The sequence below is a fragment of the Oncorhynchus kisutch genome, linkage group LG4 (assembly GCF_002021735.2).
Source record: "Oncorhynchus kisutch isolate 150728-3 linkage group LG4, Okis_V2, whole genome shotgun sequence".
Taxonomy (NCBI): domain Eukaryota; kingdom Metazoa; phylum Chordata; class Actinopteri; order Salmoniformes; family Salmonidae; genus Oncorhynchus; species Oncorhynchus kisutch.
In genome coordinates, this window is record NC_034177.2 from 62,674,631 (window position 1) to 62,693,942 (window position 19,312).

Here is a 19,312-nt window from a genome sequence, read left to right on the forward strand (position 1 = left end):
TGGACAGCACCTGTCAGCGTTTGGACTCGATGAGAGTGCAGACTGCTCTGATTGTTTATGGAAGGTCACTTCAAAAAATATCCATCTGTGAATTATTAAATGAGAGTCGAACAAGGGGCTTGTTTTGTTTTGCTGCATCATTGACCGCATATGTCCATGGCAGACAAAAGAAACACACATAGATATATCAACAGCATTGTTGACGAACCCGCCTCTTGTCTGTCTGGATCATGTTTAAGCTATCGCTAACCCCATTTGTGTAAGTACAACATGGTAAGGGACCATAATAATAGAAACAGAATCAAAATTGGTGTCTCATGTAATGGTGTGGTCAATCATGCCTCAGTATATTTTTTTCTTCTCATTTGCACCCCAGCATCTCTACTTGCACATTCATCTTCTGCACATCTACTGTATCACTCCAGTGATTAATTGCTAAATTGTCATTATTTCACCACTATGGCATATTTATTGCCTTACCACCCTTATCTTACCTCATTTGCACACACTGTATATAGGCTTTTTTTCCAATTGAGTTATTGACCTTACGTTTGTTTATTCCATGTGTAACTCTGTGTGGTTGTTTGTGTCGCACTGCTTTGCTTTATCTTGTCCAGGTCGCAGTTGTAAATGAGAACTTGTTCTCAACTAGCCTACCTGGTTAAATAAAGGTGAAATAAAATATTTAAGTATGTATGGACGTTGATATTTTTCTCTAACATCACGTATTGATCTTCTGTGTCAGTGTATGTCACCTCCTCCCACTACAAAGCTTCTATCATCTGACCTAGAACATTGTCCGAATGTTAAATGTCTTTCTGAAAGCAACATTTGTCCAAGCAGTTGTGTTGAATGAATCAATACTAAATAAGGGATCACAAGTCTAGCATTCATTCTCATTCTAAATCAATAATAGTTGTGGCCTGAGGACTAGTTGTTGTAATACAGTTTGCGTTATTTTTGCGGGGAGTTTACACTCCATTTGATCCCACATGTGTTGCTGTGCTTCTGGTGAACAGCAGTGGGGAGGTGAAAGAGAGACCAAGTCCCGTTGAACAATTGGCAGATTGAAAGTGACATGTTGACCACGGCAGTCTGGCTCCCCTCTCCTCTGGTTCACAGAAACTTATGAGAGGTAAGAGCTGAGAGGGAGACATGGTGCAGGAGTGAAGGGGGGGAGAGGAGGAGGGAGGCCTCTCACTCTCTCTGTCTCTCTCTCATTGTCTGTCTCTACCCTTTTAGTGAATCGAATTCATCAAGGTCTAATGCGACCCAGGTGTACCTGATGGCTATACAGGCCAATTTAATCCACAGCAATAGTCCACTGTCAAGTTAAAGCATAAATACAATATGGTGCAGGGGACACGCTCTGTAATATAGTCATAATGAAGGAGGTAATGGGACCTTGTGACATCCCATACTTTCCATAATATCTGGTTCAATGCAACCTGGGCTAATAAGGATTGGCTCACTGATACATGCATGGAGAAATGTGTATATATCAACACAAACACTAATTGAAAATGTATTGTTATAGTTTATGGAAAAGAAAGAATAGAAACCGTGGAACTGCTTTTCTCTGAGAATTAAAAATTGAGACGGGATTAAGACTATCTTATCTAATGTTTTCCTTGTAATGTCTGTGGATGTGCTATGTTATATGTGCTTACTGAGTATCTCCTCCTTTACAATGGTATCGTTCACGTTGATTCAGAAACCCAGAAAACTCCTTTTAAAAATATATCATCTTAATAATCAACCGTTTTCCTTGTATAGCCTGTGGATGTACCACGTTATGTCATCTCACAGATGCTAATGCTTGCTGAGTTTGCCCTGTTCTCCAAAGGTTTTGTACGTCATGATTCAGAGACCCAGACATCATCACCACCAATAATTGCTTTTAAAAAATATATTTTAATCCAGTACAGACATTAGTTTTTCTAACAACTAGCATGCATGACCTGCAACTCATGACGAAATAGTTACACTAAAAACACAGCAGAACAATTCTCAACGTGCCACTGTAAGTACAATACAACAAACACTGTCGGAGGTGCATGATAGTCCGGGCAAAAATGAGAAAAATATATCAATTATACTTATTCGTCCACATTTGGACTGCTTCCTCAACTAGTATATCAGTCTGATTCCTGTCCAAATCTCTGTGTTCTTAAAAATGTTCCTCTCCCTGTATTCTCGAAGGCGAGGTTTTACCACCCCTTCTACCTGCTCATGTATCTTCAAAAAACGGAACTTTGTCATATTGCTTTTGTGTGTGCAACGTGAATAGACCTATGGTTTGTGTGTGTATTTGTGTGTGTGTGTGTTTTGGTTTTACTATCCTTGTGGAGACTCAACCCTTATTCATACAAACCTTCATTTTCCGGCTTTGTTACATTCGTTCCAATAGGCCAGTGAACAAGACCATGAAGTATGGCAATGCGAGATGAATTTGTACATGTATGTATTTGTTGAGACTGACTCATGCAATATGATCAGGGTCTCTTCTTTACCCGGCAAATGGATATTATCACATATATTATTATGGATATTATCACATTACTATTATTACTGTTCAACTTATTCAATGATGGTGCTGCACAGAATGGTGAACAAGAGACATTGTCAAGATACATTTACATTTACATAAGTTTGAATACACCTGAAACGTATTACTACATCTACTGTAACCAGTTCTAAAGTCAAGTGTTACAGTATCTTGTGCTACAATATTGCTGACTGTAGACCCATGCTTTGTGATGTGATCCTCATTGTACAATGCTTTTGTGTACATTGCTACGGTATTTATCGGCGCTAATGATGAGCAGAGCTACTCGGATTCACTGGACCCCTTCACAGAGTCCCATATACATTATTTCTCGACATACAATGTACAGTCACAGTGTGTTATAGAAAAAAATGATTTTTTTGTGGACTCATCATAAATATACAGTCCCTCAGTGTCCCAGTAGAGCCAGCAGGGGGCCAGCTGCACCAAGCCTCATTGACTGTCTTTGTTTTGAATGGAAACTTTGCCATCGAATTTGCTCAAGAAGAGAAAGAAAAATTTACAGAAACATAGAAAGCAATACCCTCTCAGCAGTTGCCATCCCAGGGGCTTCAAAGGGGAAAAGAGCTACAGATTAAAGCATTCTGACGGTAGCCAGCTCTCATCTTCTAAGTCTGGCTCTTCTGGGTAAGAGTAGGACTCGGCACCTGCCCCCTCTGACAACCGTGATAATGCAGGTGGTGCACACTCGAGTTGTACAACTGATGTGCAGCGCATTTGGCACAGCAGTTGTGATAGAACAAAGAGTACATCAGTTGTACAAGCTGAGTGTGTACGGGCCCCCTCTAATACAACAAACTGTTAGGTAGCTGATGCAATTATGCCTACCAGAACAAAAATAACTCACGACTCGAGTAAAGTGGGAGGGAATCCGACAAGTAAATAGAACATCTACAGCCACGATTTCTAGCTTGCTGAATTGTTAATATTTAATCACTGTCAACAAACATTTAATGTTCTTGTCATAATAATGATAAGTAATGATGGAGGGGACTTAAAGAATTAGCGTTTTTCGTGCTGAAAGAATCTTGTATTGTAGTGGAGAGAGGGCTAACGGGAGGATTAGGTGGCCGTGATTGTATAAGAGTCAGGACCTTGGTTTAAGGGCACCCTTTGGGTGGCAGTGTCCCCATCACAGCCTAAGGTAATTGAGGCGGGAAGAATGCCTCTCACTGGCCCTCTAACACCACTTCCAACAGCATCTGGTCTCCTACCTAGACATCAATCAGGCCTGACCCTGCTTAGGCTCAGATGAAAGCCAGCAGAGAGAGGCAGTCTGGGTAGTCTGTCTGCTTGCCATACATTCAAGTATTATGTCCCTCTTTTGTGCTCCTGTTTCGGACAAGATTCCTCTATTTTTACTAGTACATACAAAGTTAACCAGAGAACCTTTTGTGGTTACAGCTGGCATCTTTAAACTAACAATTATCACAAGAAGTTTGTGAGTAAGAGAAGATGCATCTGTATAAGAATGGAAAGGGAGGATGGAAAGGCAGTGAGGACTGGAGGTGGGGGGGGGGGGGAGTCTTCTGTTGGCCTACATGGGACAGACTTTGTTCTCTGGGATCGGTAGCTGGGCGACGGAGCTGCACTCGCTCGGGGTCTCCTCCTCATTCTTAGGCTGAGCATTGCCGCAGACCGGGATGCGGGCGGCGATGGCTGACATCTCGCCCCCCGTGCAGCTCTCCCCCGTCATTCCCGGTCGCTGCGATGTTGCGTTCATGTTCTCTGGCGCAGGCTTGCCGGTAAAGAGCTGGATCAGACACTTCCTGAACTGGACAAAGGTCAAAGGGCATTAGAACAGCCAATTGAAAATAAAATGTCAGAAAGCCAGTGTTCCTTCAGTAAGAAGAGGGATAAAACATTTTTAAACGGGAATGAAATAAATGTTATTTTTGGACAAGTTCTTAAAGCACCTTCATTGTTTCTTAACATGTATAGGCTTCTGATTGGTGCCTTATGAACAGTACCCAGGTGATAAGGTGATAGTCACTTATTGCCTTGCAGTGTGATATCTGAACTGGCAGGATACTGTAGCTCCTCATGAAAAGAAGCAGATAAGCGGTAGACAGTTACATGGCTGTGCAGGTAGGAGATATGCATCATACTTATCAAGAGATGTTCAGCACATATTGCAACACTGCCATTGGTTTTTGCTATTTGTTTAAAAGACAGATAGGATGGAGTACTGACCACCATCCTCCTGCTGAAGAAAACACATCAATGGCATGCCAATTGTGTCTAAAAGGGTGGGAGAAAAAAAACTCTAAAAAGCTCTGAATCATTACTTGTTTCCACATTACCTTGCAGATAAAACTGTTACGTGACTGGCCTTTTTTGCAAGCTTTTTCTGTCCCAAAAGCAGATTCCAGGAAAACCCTCAATGCATCGCCCCCCAGCAAATTCAAGCATGACCTGTGCCACTATTGAAGTTTCCATTTCAACATAAAGTCCAAGCTAATGCATCTCACTTCTTTACTTTCCCAAAGGCTGCTGAAAATAAACACTATGGCCGGGTTTTCAATTCAATCGCGGGTTGTAGACAATGCTGCTTTTAAAAGTGAATTTCACATTGAGACGACATATCCCACTAGGAACAGACGTCAGTTCAACTTCTAGTTATGATTTACATTTGGTTGAGTTTTCAGCTGATGTAAATTCAACGTGAAATACATTTGATTAAAAAAAATCACCATGTCATTGGATTTATGATAAAAGTTGGGTGAAAAAAAGACAAAATGCCCTTACGTTGGTTACTTGTTGCAAATCCAATCAGTTTTCAATGTTGATTCAACGTCATCACATCATTGATTCAACCAGTTTTTGCCCAGTGGGATGCTGTGTTTGCAGTGAAAGCAATCTCTGCGAACGTGGGAACATTGCCTTTAAAAGTTGCATTGACAACAACCCACGATCGGATTGAATCCTGGCCTATTCTCAAATGGATGTTCACTTTAGATTCGCAGTGTTTTGTCCACTGACCTTGAAATCTTTAAGGCTTTAGCAGAGAATACATTTGAGTGTTTGTTTGCTTGATGTTCCAAAATAGACCAACAAGAAAGCAACTATGGCACAGTATATGTCATACCAAGCATAAGGTCATAAATGTGTCACCTTAATGGAACTATGAATGGCTTGAGCAAAATAACGTCAACAACACTTTTTCTGTCCCATTGAAATGCTATTCTGGAGGCTAGATGGTTTTCCAAAATGAAGAAGGCAAACATCATAACATTTCACACCACTCAGCTAAGTGGAGAACACATTTCAATTCTCATATTTCTGTGCACTGGACATAGACAGCAGGATTGTGTGTCAGAAGAGCTTTGTTGAGTGGTACAGTGGTTCTGTATAGCTCAGTTGGTAGAGCATGGCACTTTTATTTATTTATTTATTTCACCTTTATTTAACCAGGTAGGCAAGTTGAGAACAAGTTCTCATTTACAATTGCGACACTTGCAATATCAGAATAGTGGGTTAGATTCTTGGGACCACCCATGTAAAATGTATGCATGATGACTCTTGTTTTGGATAAAAGCTTCTGGTAAATGGCATATATTATTATTATTACTAATACTCATAATAATATGCCATTTAGTAGTATTATGGTACAGAGCAGGATGTACTGGCATTCTCCTAAAAAATTGTTTTTCATCTTGCCACATACAGTGCCATGCAAAAGTATTCATCCCCCTTGGTGTTGTTTCCTATTTTGTTGCTTTACAACCTGTAATTTTTATTTGGATTTCATGTAATGGACATACACAAAATACTCCAAATTGGTGAAGTGAAATTAAAAAATTTACTTGTTTCAAAACATTTTTGGCGGAAAAGTGGTGCGTGCATATGTAATCACCCGCTTTGCTATAAAAGCCCCTAAATAAGATCTGGTGCAACCAATTACCTTCAGAAGTCACATAATTAGTTAAATTAAGTCCAACTGTGTGCAATCTAAGTGTCACATGATCTGTTACATGATCTCAGTATATATACACCTGTTCTGAAAGGCCCCAGAGTCAGCAACACCACTAAGCAAAGGGCACCACCAAGCAAGCAGCATCATGAAGACCAAGGAGCTCTCCAAACAGGTCAGGGACAAAGTTGTAGAGAAGTACAGATCAGGGTTGGGTTATGAAAAAAATATCAGAGACTTTGAACATCCCACGGAGCACCATTAAATCCATTATTAAAAAATGGAAAGAATATGGCACCACAACAAACCTGCCAAGAGAGGGCCGGGGTGCCTTGTAAGGATTCGTCGGCGAGTGAGTAATCTGCCTTTACCATCAGTCCTATTAGCCAACGTACAATAATTGGATAACAAAATAGAACTACGATCAAATATGTTCAACAATTAAATACTGTAATATCTTATGTTTCACAGAGTCGTGGCTGAACGACAACATTAATAACATAGAGCTGGTGGGTTTTACGCTGCATCGGCAAGATAGAACAGCCGCCCCCGGTAAGACAAGGGGCACGAAATCTAATAGTAAGGAAGTCTTGAGGTTTTGCTCACCTGAGGTAGAGTATCTCAAGATAAGCTATTACCCCACTATTTATCAGGAGAGTTTATCTATATTCTTCGTAGCTGTCTATTTACAACCACAAACCGATGCTGGCCCTAAAACCGCACTAAATGAGCTGTATACGGCTATAAGCAAACATGCAGCAAACATTCACTGCACACAAGCAGCTACTGCACTGAGTTGCCCCCCCCCCCCCCCCCCCCGGGTTGTGCCGCTGCTCCAGTTTCAACTGTTCTGCCTGCGGCTGTGGAACCCTGACTTGTTCACTGGACGTGCTACCTGTCCCAGACCTACTGTTTTCAACTCTCTAGAGACAGCAGGGGCGGTAAAGATACAACTTAATGATCGGCTATGAAAAGCCAACTGACATTTACTCCCGAGGTGCTGACTTGTTGCACCCTCGACAACTACTGTGATCATTATTATTTGACCATGCTGGTCATTTATGAACATTTGAACATCTTGGCCATGTTCTGTTATCTCCACCTGGCACAGCCAGAAGAGGACTAGCCACCCCTCATAGCCTGGTTCCTCTCTAGGTTTCTTCCTAAGTTTTGGCCTTTCTAGGGAGTTTTTCCTAGCCATCGTGCTTCTACACCTGCATTGCTTGCTGTTTGGGGTTTTAGGCTGGGTTTCTGTACAGCACTTTGAGATATCAGCTGATGTAAGAAGGGCTATATAAATACATTTGATTTGATGAAAACACTCATCCAGAGGCGGCGCTCCTAGTGTCCGGGGACTTCAATGCAGGGAAACTTAAATCCATTTTACCTCATTTCTACCAGCATGTTAAATGTACAACCAGAGAGAAACAAAAAACTCTAAACCACCTTTACTCCACACACAGAGACACATACAAGGCTGTCCTTCACCTTCCATTTGACAAATCTGACCATAATTCTATCCTCCTGATTCCTGCTTACAAGCAAAAACTAAAGTTGGAAGTACCAGTGACTCGGTCAATAAAGAACTGGTCAGATTACGCAGATGCTAAGTTACAGGACTGTTTTGCCTGCACAGACTGGAACATGTTCCGGGATTCTTCCGATGACATTGAGAAGTACACCGCATCAGTCATAAATAAGTGCATCAATGACGTCATCCCCACAGTGATTGTACATTCATACCCCAACCAGAAGCCATGGATTACAGGCAAGATCCGCACTGAGCTAAAGGGTAGAGGTGCCGCTTTCAAGGAGCATGACTCTAACCCGGAAGCTTATAGGAAATCCTGCTATGCCCTCTGACGAACCATCAAACAGGTAAAGCGTCAATACAGGACTAATATTGAATTGTACTACACCGGCTCCGACACTCGTCGGATGTGGCAGGACTTGCAAACTATTACAGACTACTAAGGGAAGGACAGCCGTGAGCTTCCCAATAATATGAGCCTACCAGATGAGCTAAATTACTTCTAAGCTCGCTTTGAGGCAAGCAACACTGAAGCATGCATGAGAGCATCAGCTGAGCACCAGATGACTGTGAGATCACGCTCTCCGTAGCCCATGTGAGTAAGACCTTTAAACAGGTCAACATTCACAAGGCTGCAGGGCCAGATGGATCACCAGGACTTGTACTCTGAGCATGCGCTGACCAACTGGCAAGTGTCTTCACTGACATTTTCAACCTCTCCTTAACTGAGTCTGTAATACCAATATGTTTCAAGCAGACTACCATAGTCCCTGTGCCCAATAACACCAAGGTAACCTGCCTAAATGACTACCAACCCGTAGCACTCACATCTGTAGCAATGAAGTGCTTTGAAAGGCTGGTCATGGCTCACAACAACAACATTATCCCAGAAACCCTAGACCCACTCCAATTTTCATTCCGCCCCAACAGATCCACAAATTTTGCAATCTCTATTACACTCCACACTGCCCTTTCCCACCCAGACAAAAGGAACACCTATGTGAGAATGCTATTCATTGACTACAGATCAGCGTTCAACCCCATAGTGCCCTCTAAGCTCATCACTAAGCTAAGGACCCTGGGACTAAACACCTCTCTCTGCAACTGGATCCTGGACTTGCTGATGGGCCGCCCCCAGGTGGTAAGGGTAGGTAACAATCCATCCGCCATGCTGATCCTCAACACGGGGGCCCCTCAGGGGGTACTCAGTTCCCTCCTGTACTCCCTGTTCACTCACGACTGCATGGAAAGGCATGACTCCAACACTATCATGAAGTTATCCGATGACACAACAGTGGTAGTCCTGATCACCGACAATGATGAGACAGCCTATAGGGAGGAGGTCAGAGACCTGGCCGTGTGGTGCCAGGATAACAACCTCTCCCTCAACTTGATCAAGACAAAGGAGATGATTGTGGACTACAGGAAAAGGAGGACCGAGCAGGCCCCCATTCTCATCGACGGGGCTGTAGTGGAGCAGGTTGAGAGCTTCAAGTTCCTTGGTGTCCCCATAACCAATAAACTAACATGGTCCAAGCACACCAAGACTGTCATGAAGAGGGCACGACAAAACCTACTCCCCCTCAGAAGACTTAAAAGATTTAGCATGGGTCCTCAGATCCTCAAAAAGTTCTACAGCTGCACCATCGAAAGCATCCTTCCTGACTGGTTGCATCACTACCTGGTATGGTAACTGCTCAGCCTCCGACCGCAAGGCACTATAGAGGGTAATGCATACGACCCAGTACATTACTGGGGCCAAGCTCCATGCCATCCAGGACCTCTATACCAGTCGGTGTCAGAGGAAGGCCCTAAAAATTGTCAAAGACTCTAGCCACCATAGTCATTGACTGTTCTCTCTGCTACCGCACCGAAAGCCATAAGACTCCAGAACAGCTAGTCAAATGGCTAGCCAGACTATTTGCATTGTCTGGCAGACACTCTGCTACCGCACCGAAAGCTTCTACCCCCAAGCCATAAGACTCCAGAACAGCTAGTCAAATTGTTTACTATCTATGCATAGTCACTTTAACTCTACCTTCATGTACATATTACCTCAATTACCTCAACTACCCTGTGCCCCCCCCCCTGTATATAGCCTCGCTACTGTTACTTCTCTATTTCTAACTTAACACTTATTTTTCCTAACTGCATTGTTGGTTAAGGGCTTGTACGTAAGCATTTCTACACCTGTTGAATTTGGCACGTGACAAATAAAAATGTGATTTGATTTGATATGGCACAAGAGAGAGACTATGGCATGCCAACCTTTCATCACACATCCACAGAGAAGACTTAATTTGCTCAATTATTAATCAAAAACTTCTGCCTGACAACTGTGATCTTTGGGGACTGTGGTTCCCCATTTGTATTTTGAGGGGCTGACCATGTAAGATCAAAGCTCGTTCTTTTAAGAAATATCAAAGGATAATGGTAGAATGTTCCCCCTTGACCTTGCTGTGACCTGTGTATGATATACTTTGAACATGTCTATGGTATAAATCTGCTTTACTGTACAGAAGTCATCCATTGTAGGAAGCCTCCTATGTCTCTCTGACACTATTGTGTAACTTCCACACAGACCCCATTGCTTAAGGTCAGTTGACTTTTCCAACTGTCCTACATCTGAGGTATGTTGATGCCAGGATCTGCCTGCTAGCTGTCCTTATTTATATTTATTCACATCCCCTGCTCTTTTATAAATACAGTGACCTATTTACAGGACAGATCTAAAGTGGAACAGCCAGTCAGATGGACCGGCAGAATTCATGCACCCACCGGGTGACCAAAATCTCCCTGACCAATACAGTATACTATACAGGACAACCAAGTACGTACATATGTTCAGTTTTTTTTTTACCAAATCAAAAATGTTATGTAAACAGTATGTTATTCAAGTTTTTAGATACTATTTTTGTAATTTTCCTTGGTTTTGAAAAACGTACCCCACCACAGTGATAGACATCCTCAGGCTCCTTTGGCAACATGAGGGCATGCAGAAAACAAGAATAAATGCCCATATATCAGAGAGAATACTATTTATTTTGGTTGTCATAGAAGCCATCAGCCCCGAGAAACCAACAGTATCACCACAATGGGAACAAGAAAGCACACGCATGAGGCTTTGTAACATCCATTTACATCAAAAATATAGATTTGGTATAAAAGAAAAGGAAACATGTGTTATTTAATGCCTTTCATTGACCAAATTCATTGTGGCTTTGTGTAAATCTAAATCTACAGTGCACTCGGAAACTTTCAGACACCTTAACTTTTTCCAAATTTCGTTACGTTACAGCAATAATGACAAAGCGAAAAAACCTTTTTTTAAATTTGTGCAAATGTATTTAAAAAATAAATGAAAACAGAAATGACTTATTTACATACACTACCCGTCAAAAGTTTTAGAACACCTAATCATCCAAGGGTTTTTCTTTATTTGTACTATTTTCTACATTGTAGAAAAATACTGAAGACATCAAAACTATGAAATAACACATATGGAATAATGTAGTAACCAAAAAAGTGTTAAACAAATCAAAATATATTTTATATTTGAGATTCTTTGAATAGCCACCCTTTGCCTTGATGACAGCTTTGAACACTCTTGGCATTCTCTCAACAAGCTTTACCTGGAATGATTTTCCAACAGTCTTGAAGGAGTACCCACATATGCTGAGCACTTGTTGGCAATATGAGGGCATGAGTTCCTCTGTGGAGATGGGAGAACCTTCCAGAAGGACAACCATGTCTACAGCACTCCACCAGACGGAAGCACCTCCTCAGTAAAAGGCACAAAATGCCAGGACTCTCAGACCACAAGATTCTCTAGTTTGATGAAACCAAGATTGAACTCTTTGACCTGAATGTTAAGGGTCATGTCTTGAGGAAACCTTGCACCATCCCTACGGTGAAGCATAGTGGTGGCAGCATCATTCTTTGGGGATGTTTTTCAGCAGCAGGGACTGGGAGACCAGTCAGGATCGAGGGAAAGATGAACGGAGTAAAGTACAGAGAGATCCTTGATGAAAACCTGGACAATGACCCTATCACACAGCCAAGACAACGTAGGAGTTGCTTCGGACCAGTTTCTGAATGTCCTTGAGTGGCCCAGCCAGAGCCTGGACTTGAACCCAATTTAACATCTCTGGAGATAGCTGTGCAGCGACGCTCCCCATCCAACCTGACAGAGTTTGAGAGGATCTGGAGAGAAGAATGGGAAAAACTCCCCAAATACAGGTGTACCAAGTGTGTAGCGTCATACCCAAGAAGACTCAAGGCTCTAATCACTGCCAAAGGTGCTTTAATTTAATACATTTGCATAACAAAATGGCTTTAACATTATGGTGTATTGTGTGTAGATTGATGAGTAAAATGTTGTTTTTACAAATAGGCTGTAGTGTAACAAATTGTGGAAAAAGTCAACGGGTCTGAATACTCTGTATATCTTTCTTTAAATGAGCAGAGAGAAATCAAGAACCCCTGATAATATATATATATATATAATTATTTTTTTACCTTTATTTAACTAGGCAAGTCAGTTAAGAACAAATTCTTATTGACAATGACGGACTACGCCGGCCAAACCCTAAACCGGACGACGCTGGTCCAATTTTTACCCGGCTCGACGGGACTCCCAATCATGGCCGTTTGTGATACAGCCTGGCATCAAACCAGGGTCTGTAGCAACGCCTCGAGCACTGAGATGCAGTGCCTTAGACCGCTGCACCACTCAGGATAATAAGAATAATACATTGTTGAACGCATATCCCATTCTCAATGTGCAGAATATCTTTTGGTAATTGCAAAAAAAACTGGTACCTCCCTGCGGATCGAGGAGCTGATGCATTTTTTAAAGCAGCCAGCCAGCATGGACAGTTCTACATTCTATATTTCACGTCATTTATTCATACACCATACATTATTTATCAAAAACAAACAAAAAAGAACTGTCAGCTGAGTTTTCCTCAAAGGCTTTCATCCCAGGACTAACAATTGATGATGCCTCTCAGCTCTGTGTCAGTTGAGTGAGACTTGCCACAACCTGGCAGAGAACTGGTGGGCATTTTTCCTCCTGAAAACTGCCAAATTGTATTTCCATTCATTTTGCAGAATTCCGAGAATTCATAAGCAACAGGCCAGGATTAAATCAGATCAGCAGTAACCCATGTTAGCTGACAAACGCATCATTTTGCATTGCTTTTGTTTAGGCGGTGTCAGTGGTGTAATTGCGTTCGAGCTCTCAAATCGGTAATTGGCTGCTCTTGTGGTAATTGTCATGAAACCACACCTGTCCAACCCGTGTTAGATGTTCAGAATGAGAAAGTGTAGGCTACATAGAAATAACGATACCAATAACAGGGATTTATAGAAGCCTGACCGAGGTGTAGATTATATCACACATTCCAGTCTTCAAATTTTGTAATGTAGCTGCATGGGATTTCTACTAATGCAATTCAGTGCATCCAATGGCATGTCCGCGATAGGTAATGCCAGGAGCAGCTTGTGGATATGACAGCTCTAACACAGTTACACCTCCGACACCACCGAAACAAAAGCCATCACAAACTATGTTACTGTTGATCTGATTGTATCCTGGCCTTATTCACAGTACACCTGGGAACGGGTGTCTAAAATCTTGGACAACAATAATAACAGCAATATCACAGTTCCCTACGGTGTAAGCCTTCAATGTAATTAACAACTCAGAGAATGTCATACGTCCAAGTAGCCATGCGTTCAAGGGGGAAAGAGGGAGATACCTGTTTGTTCATGAAGACGTAGATGACGGGGTTGTAGACTGCGGCCGTCTTGGAGAAGAAAGCGGGCGCGGCAGCCAGTCTGGGGTCCAGGTAGATGGTGGGACAGGCTGTGACAATGATGGAGAAGGCTGCGTAGGGTGTCCAGCCCACCAGGTAAGCGACGATCATCACCACCACCATGCGGCTCACCTGGCGCTCCGGTTTCTTGGCATTACCCAGCCTGCCATGGGACACCTGAGGAGTGACGTGACAACAAACAGCTTAGGTTATTGAGCTATAAAGTCTGTCATGTAAGTTTATTTAAAGACTTTTAAGAACTGACCTGAAAGTCTTGAATACACCAGGACATAATGACAAGACAATTACAACAAATATTCCCAAGCGTGTGCTTGCTAGTCAACCAAGGACTACTTTGGTTCAGTTGCATCCTCTCCCAGTAGTGCCAGTATTCTATACATGGAAACTGACCTTCCTCAGCTTCTGTAGGAGCTTCCCATAGCAGTAGATGATCACCCCCAGGGGCATTATGAAGCAGGTCACAAAGAAGGTGATGATGTAGGTGTGATTCCAAATGTTGTTGGAATACCTGAGGTCAGAGGAAAGTGGATCATAAACATTTGAATTTCATTTCCACCATTTTCTACGTGGCCCAGTCATATTATGACAATGGTAACTATTCCTTTAAAGGGGATCTCTGTAGTTCACACAACCATTTTTGCCATGCCCAAATGCCACTGCAATTCGAAAATCCCAATGCTATTTAAGAATGACCCATGTGTACCTAAGTGCGTATATGATACAAACAGGAGGTTGATGTTGCTGTACATCCACAGTATGTTTACTATAGGATGTGTGCCCTCTGCTCTCTCTGTTGCCTCTCACCAATTGGGCTCGCAGGTGGTGCCGATCTTACTGACGGTGTAGCTGCACCAGCCGAACACAGGAGGGATAGTCCAGATGAAGGAGAAGGTCCAGACGAACAGCAGGCCCAGCGCTGCATGCTTCCCCCTCAGACGGACATTCCCCAGAGGCCGGCAGATCACAAAGTAACGCTCGAAGGACAGGACCGCCAGGGACCACATAGCCACAATCCCTGAAAGAAGGGTATTATGAAGGGTAAATACTGTTTCAAATATGTTTTATTGTGGAACATAGAGTCAAATGTACAAGTTTATAAACAGGATTGAGGGCTACCTTTGAAATATAGAAGCTAACAGTGAAATGCATGGAAAATTTAAGAAAAGGGGCTATCTAGAACTCTAAAAGGATTTTAGGCTGTTCCTGTAGGATAACCCTGTCTGATTCCAGATAGAGCACTTTTTCGTTCCAGGAAGAACCCTCAAATAACCCTTCGGTGTTAAGGTTCTAGCTGGAACCAAAAGGGTTCAGTTCTACCACAGGGACAGAGGAAGAACACTTTATGGTTCTAGGTAGCTCCTTTTTCAAAGAGTGCATGTACATGATATTCACATAGCATTGTGACAATGTCAGAGAATAGGCAGAGCACTATGATTCCAACCACAATAGGATTTTGAGTTACAGTCTCAGCGAGAGTTGTGCAAATGTGACAGCACTTAGGGTATAGCTACAGCAATTTGCAGGATATATATAATCCATGTAAGAGGTACATATTGAGGTACAGTTACTCTTAAATAGACTAATGATGCAGTAAAGGTACTAGGCTGCCTCCTTAATAGAGTGAAAAAGCTGTACTTAATTACAGTATAATTCACTCTCAAAGGTTTGCTTATGTACTACAGTCTCTGGGGCAAGACTACAGTCTCTCAGAATTGTTGTTGTAGAAAAGCATATAAAAGGACCCAAATAAGTGCTATTTGGGTCACACGTGAAATAAGGAGCAGGCCCTATTCCTTTTGTGTAATTATGAAAACTGCTAAACTCCATTGCTATACTAATAATATGCTAATGTTAATGCAATGCTGTTACTAATGTAATGACAGTGATATTACACAGGTATACTTATTATAAAGTATTGCCCTACTGCCTTTTGGTTCAAATAATTGTCTGAGAATGCTACAAAAGGTATCTACAATCACTTTGATTTATTAGAAAATTGGATACAACTATGTTAATAATTCATACAGCTGTGTGCATTTACGGAACCTTCTTTGACCCCAAAAATGTCCAGCTGGGATTTTCTCAATGAGGATCACAATTGTTTTTAACTATGACTGACAACTATTTATCCTGTTGGATCAGAGCAGCAACTTGTGTATAGTCTATCTCGATTCTATTCCATCACGATCAACTAATACACACTAATCCCCAAAGACATATGAAACTGGGCAGGCAGCATGTTCTCTGAAGTCTAAATACTCGGACCAGCAGGGAAATAACCCACTACTGGGTTTGTGACATACTCTCTCCAGGGGCCTCACCTCTCTCAGCATGTCTTACATACAAACCAGCTCAAAAACAAATGGATTAAGGCGTCATACTAAACAGATTACTGCCTTCTGATGTAATGAGTAGCTACTGTAGCTACTGTAGCCTACTTTCCCAGCAACAAAGTGTTTTCACTGTTGACTATAAGGCTATGTTGTGCAACAAAAAAATGTGTGTGTTTCCTAAATTGGATAATGTTGTCACACGATCCACATCTGTTTGTCATTTTGCCATAAGTTTTAGGTACATTTTTCACCGCAACACAATGCTTTAAAAGAACTGCGAAATGCACTACAAATGATGGGTGGCTTCTTTTCGGCTGTCTTAAAAAAAACTGTCTAAGAAATCAATCTAACAAATAAACAGTCAATCAAGACTTTGACTTTCAAATGTTATTCTTTTTGCAACATTTTGGAAACTAAACAGCTCCAACACTGACACCTACTGTAAGGGGCGACAGGGTAGCCTAGTGGTTAGAGCATTGGAGAGCATTAGTAACCGAAAGGTTGCAAGTTCGAATCCCCGAGCTGACAAGGTACAAATCTGTCGTTCTGCCCCTGAACAGGCAGTTAACCCACTGTTCCTAGTCCGTCATTGAAAATAAGAATTTGTAAAATAAAGGTAAAATAAAAAGTGTGAAATTACCCCAGCATCCAATTTATTCAGATACATAACCATGAACCATGCTGAACTTACCGAAATAGGTGACAGCGAAACCTTCCAAAACGCAAGCCCAATTTCCAAGGAAAAAATACCCTTTGGCGTTAGTTAGAAAACTTATGGTTCCACCGGTGAGTGACACAAGGAAGTCAGCGAGAGATAAATTAACTATGATATAATTTAAGGGCTGTCTCAGTTGTTTGAACTTGTAAGTGGCCAACATAACAGTGAAATTTTCAAAGAGAGACAGAGATGTTATAACAAACATCAAGGTAGCCAAAACTGCGAAATTCCAAGGTGCAAGATTTGTTATTGGACCAGTGAACGGATCACCATGTGGTTTGTAGATCTCTGATGCCTCGGTATAAGAAACACCATTTACTGCAATTCTTAAAGTATCCATTGTCCATGTCCAAATAATCGCACGCGACCTTAGAGTAATGTTAATATTGCACTTGGGGGTTATGTAAAGGATCTGAGATTTTGTGGTCCATATGTCTCATTTTCACAACTTAATTTGGACTCTCATCCTCGGAGTCGCGCGTAAAAAAACATTCGTTTGAAAAAAATGACTGGATCAACAGCCATCGCTTGAAATCTTTAATGGACTACTTTGAGTAGGTTGAACTTCAGATCTTGATATCCGCATTTTGTATGAAATAACCTATTTTGGACCAAAGCGACGAATCCACAGTTATTCAGAGTTCAAAGATGATCAAAGTGAGCCTGCATTCCCGAAAACAGCAACGGTAAACCAAAAGGGCAAAAGCAGTGCTGCAAATAAACGAACACTTTATAAATGAATGTGTGGGGGCAGAATCGAAGTCTTGAGAAGGCACACCAACAACTAAATAGGTGACTGATGAGCAGCATCTTGTATGCGCTTATATAGCCTGTAGTCGACTCGCTCGCAACAACTCCTGCCCTCGAGGAAACGCAAAACCTAGCTACTTGTCAGATGTGCAAATGAGGTCGGTTTGCGACAAATCCGCTGACTTTCACTTTCATATTGTGAATATTCTTTTTTATGCGTAATTTTGCAACTACAGGCATTTTGGGTCATTTCTATTTTGAATTTTTAAATGTTTCTTGAAAATACTTTCATCAATTGAAATAGTTCTCATTTTGTGAGAAACCGTAAACTTATATTGGCTGTGACCATTTTATTCGACAATACATTTTACTCCGTTTTCAAAACACGTTTCTGCAGTTTTCATTGCCATCACATAACAAAACATTACGTTTTAATTTAAAACTGAATGACAAACAGATTTGATTTTTTGATTATTTTATCTGTCTATAGTATTTGGTACTACCACATTTAAGAAATCACTATTTGAATTCCTTAATCCATAAATATCGGCCTGCGCTGGCTGTGCTTGTATACCATTGCATCAACAATGCAATGTCTTGCTGAAATAGTTATATATTTCTAATTTTGACAGTAGTTACACTGTAAAGAGGTTACCTTGAATTTGACAGTAGTTTACAGGCAGCTCGGTGGTAAATACTATTCTGTATTTAATATTACAGTACATCTACTGTAATATAAAGATGGTATCGAAGCAAGTACTGTGTAATGACATACAGTACAATACCATAAAATGTACTGTATTATACTTTTTCTTTTTATAATGCTACCGTAATTGCAATGGATGAATGAAATGTATCGAGGGGAGGGGCTTGTATTTCACAGTGTTTTACTGTAACTACAAGGGATTGGTGCAAGCAGGTTGGCTGCTAGGTAAAGTATTTACACATGACAGCATATTATTTCATATTTGGTGTTTTATATCACTTGCACTTCTAGAGGCCTAACAAAGTCTTCCAAACTGGCAGTGACAACAGGAAAAAAGGACATGGCAAGATGCTCAACCTGTTAAGGTTAAGACTAGCTGCAACTCCAATCTTGCCTCATAAACAACAGGGGAAGACTAACAGTGAAATGCTTACTAACGGGCCCCCAAAATAAATACACAATGAGTAGCGAAAACTTGGCTACATACACGGTTATCTAATCTGTCCCCTATACATTTTAAATTGATGCGCCACTATAATCACATAGGAGGTAAATTGTTACAGTATTCCTCCTCACCGGTGCAACAAATAAAGCCTCTTACAAGGCACGCTTCAAAATGTGTTAATAGGCCCAACCTTACAACAACCTTACCATTCACTCACTGGTGCTCAAAAGGGTTTTGGTGCTCCCAAGATACTATATGATACTTTATTCTGATGGGGTGGAATTACAATACCATTTAAAATACAACAATTTTCCCACAATGCATCATCATTTACGGCAGAGGTGTGGACCGAAGTCACATGACTTGGACTCGAGTCTAACTCCAGTGACAAATTTGATGACTTGATTGGACTGGATAGAAAATAAAATAACTTGACTCGCACTTGGAGCCTCATGATTTGGGACTCAACTTCACGTCATCAGTCTCAAGTCAAAGTCATCTGGCCAG

At 41.4% G+C, this 19,312-nt stretch overlaps 1 protein-coding gene across 1 annotated transcript; it reads right to left on the bottom strand.

The window, feature by feature from the left end:
• Positions 1-1,894: 1,894 nt before the first annotated feature.
• LOC109888755 (vertebrate ancient opsin) lies at positions 1,895-17,739 on the bottom strand. Its single transcript, XM_020479923.2, has 5 exons — positions 16,878-17,739; positions 14,658-14,868; positions 14,244-14,361; positions 13,776-14,009; positions 1,895-4,343 (listed from the first exon to the last, which is right to left on the bottom strand). The coding sequence occupies exons 1-5, from the start codon at positions 17,242-17,244 to the stop codon at positions 4,107-4,109; spliced, it is 1,167 nt and encodes a 388-aa protein (XP_020335512.1). The 5' UTR covers positions 17,245-17,739; the 3' UTR covers positions 1,895-4,106.
• Between the last annotated feature and the right edge of the window lie 1,573 nt (positions 17,740-19,312).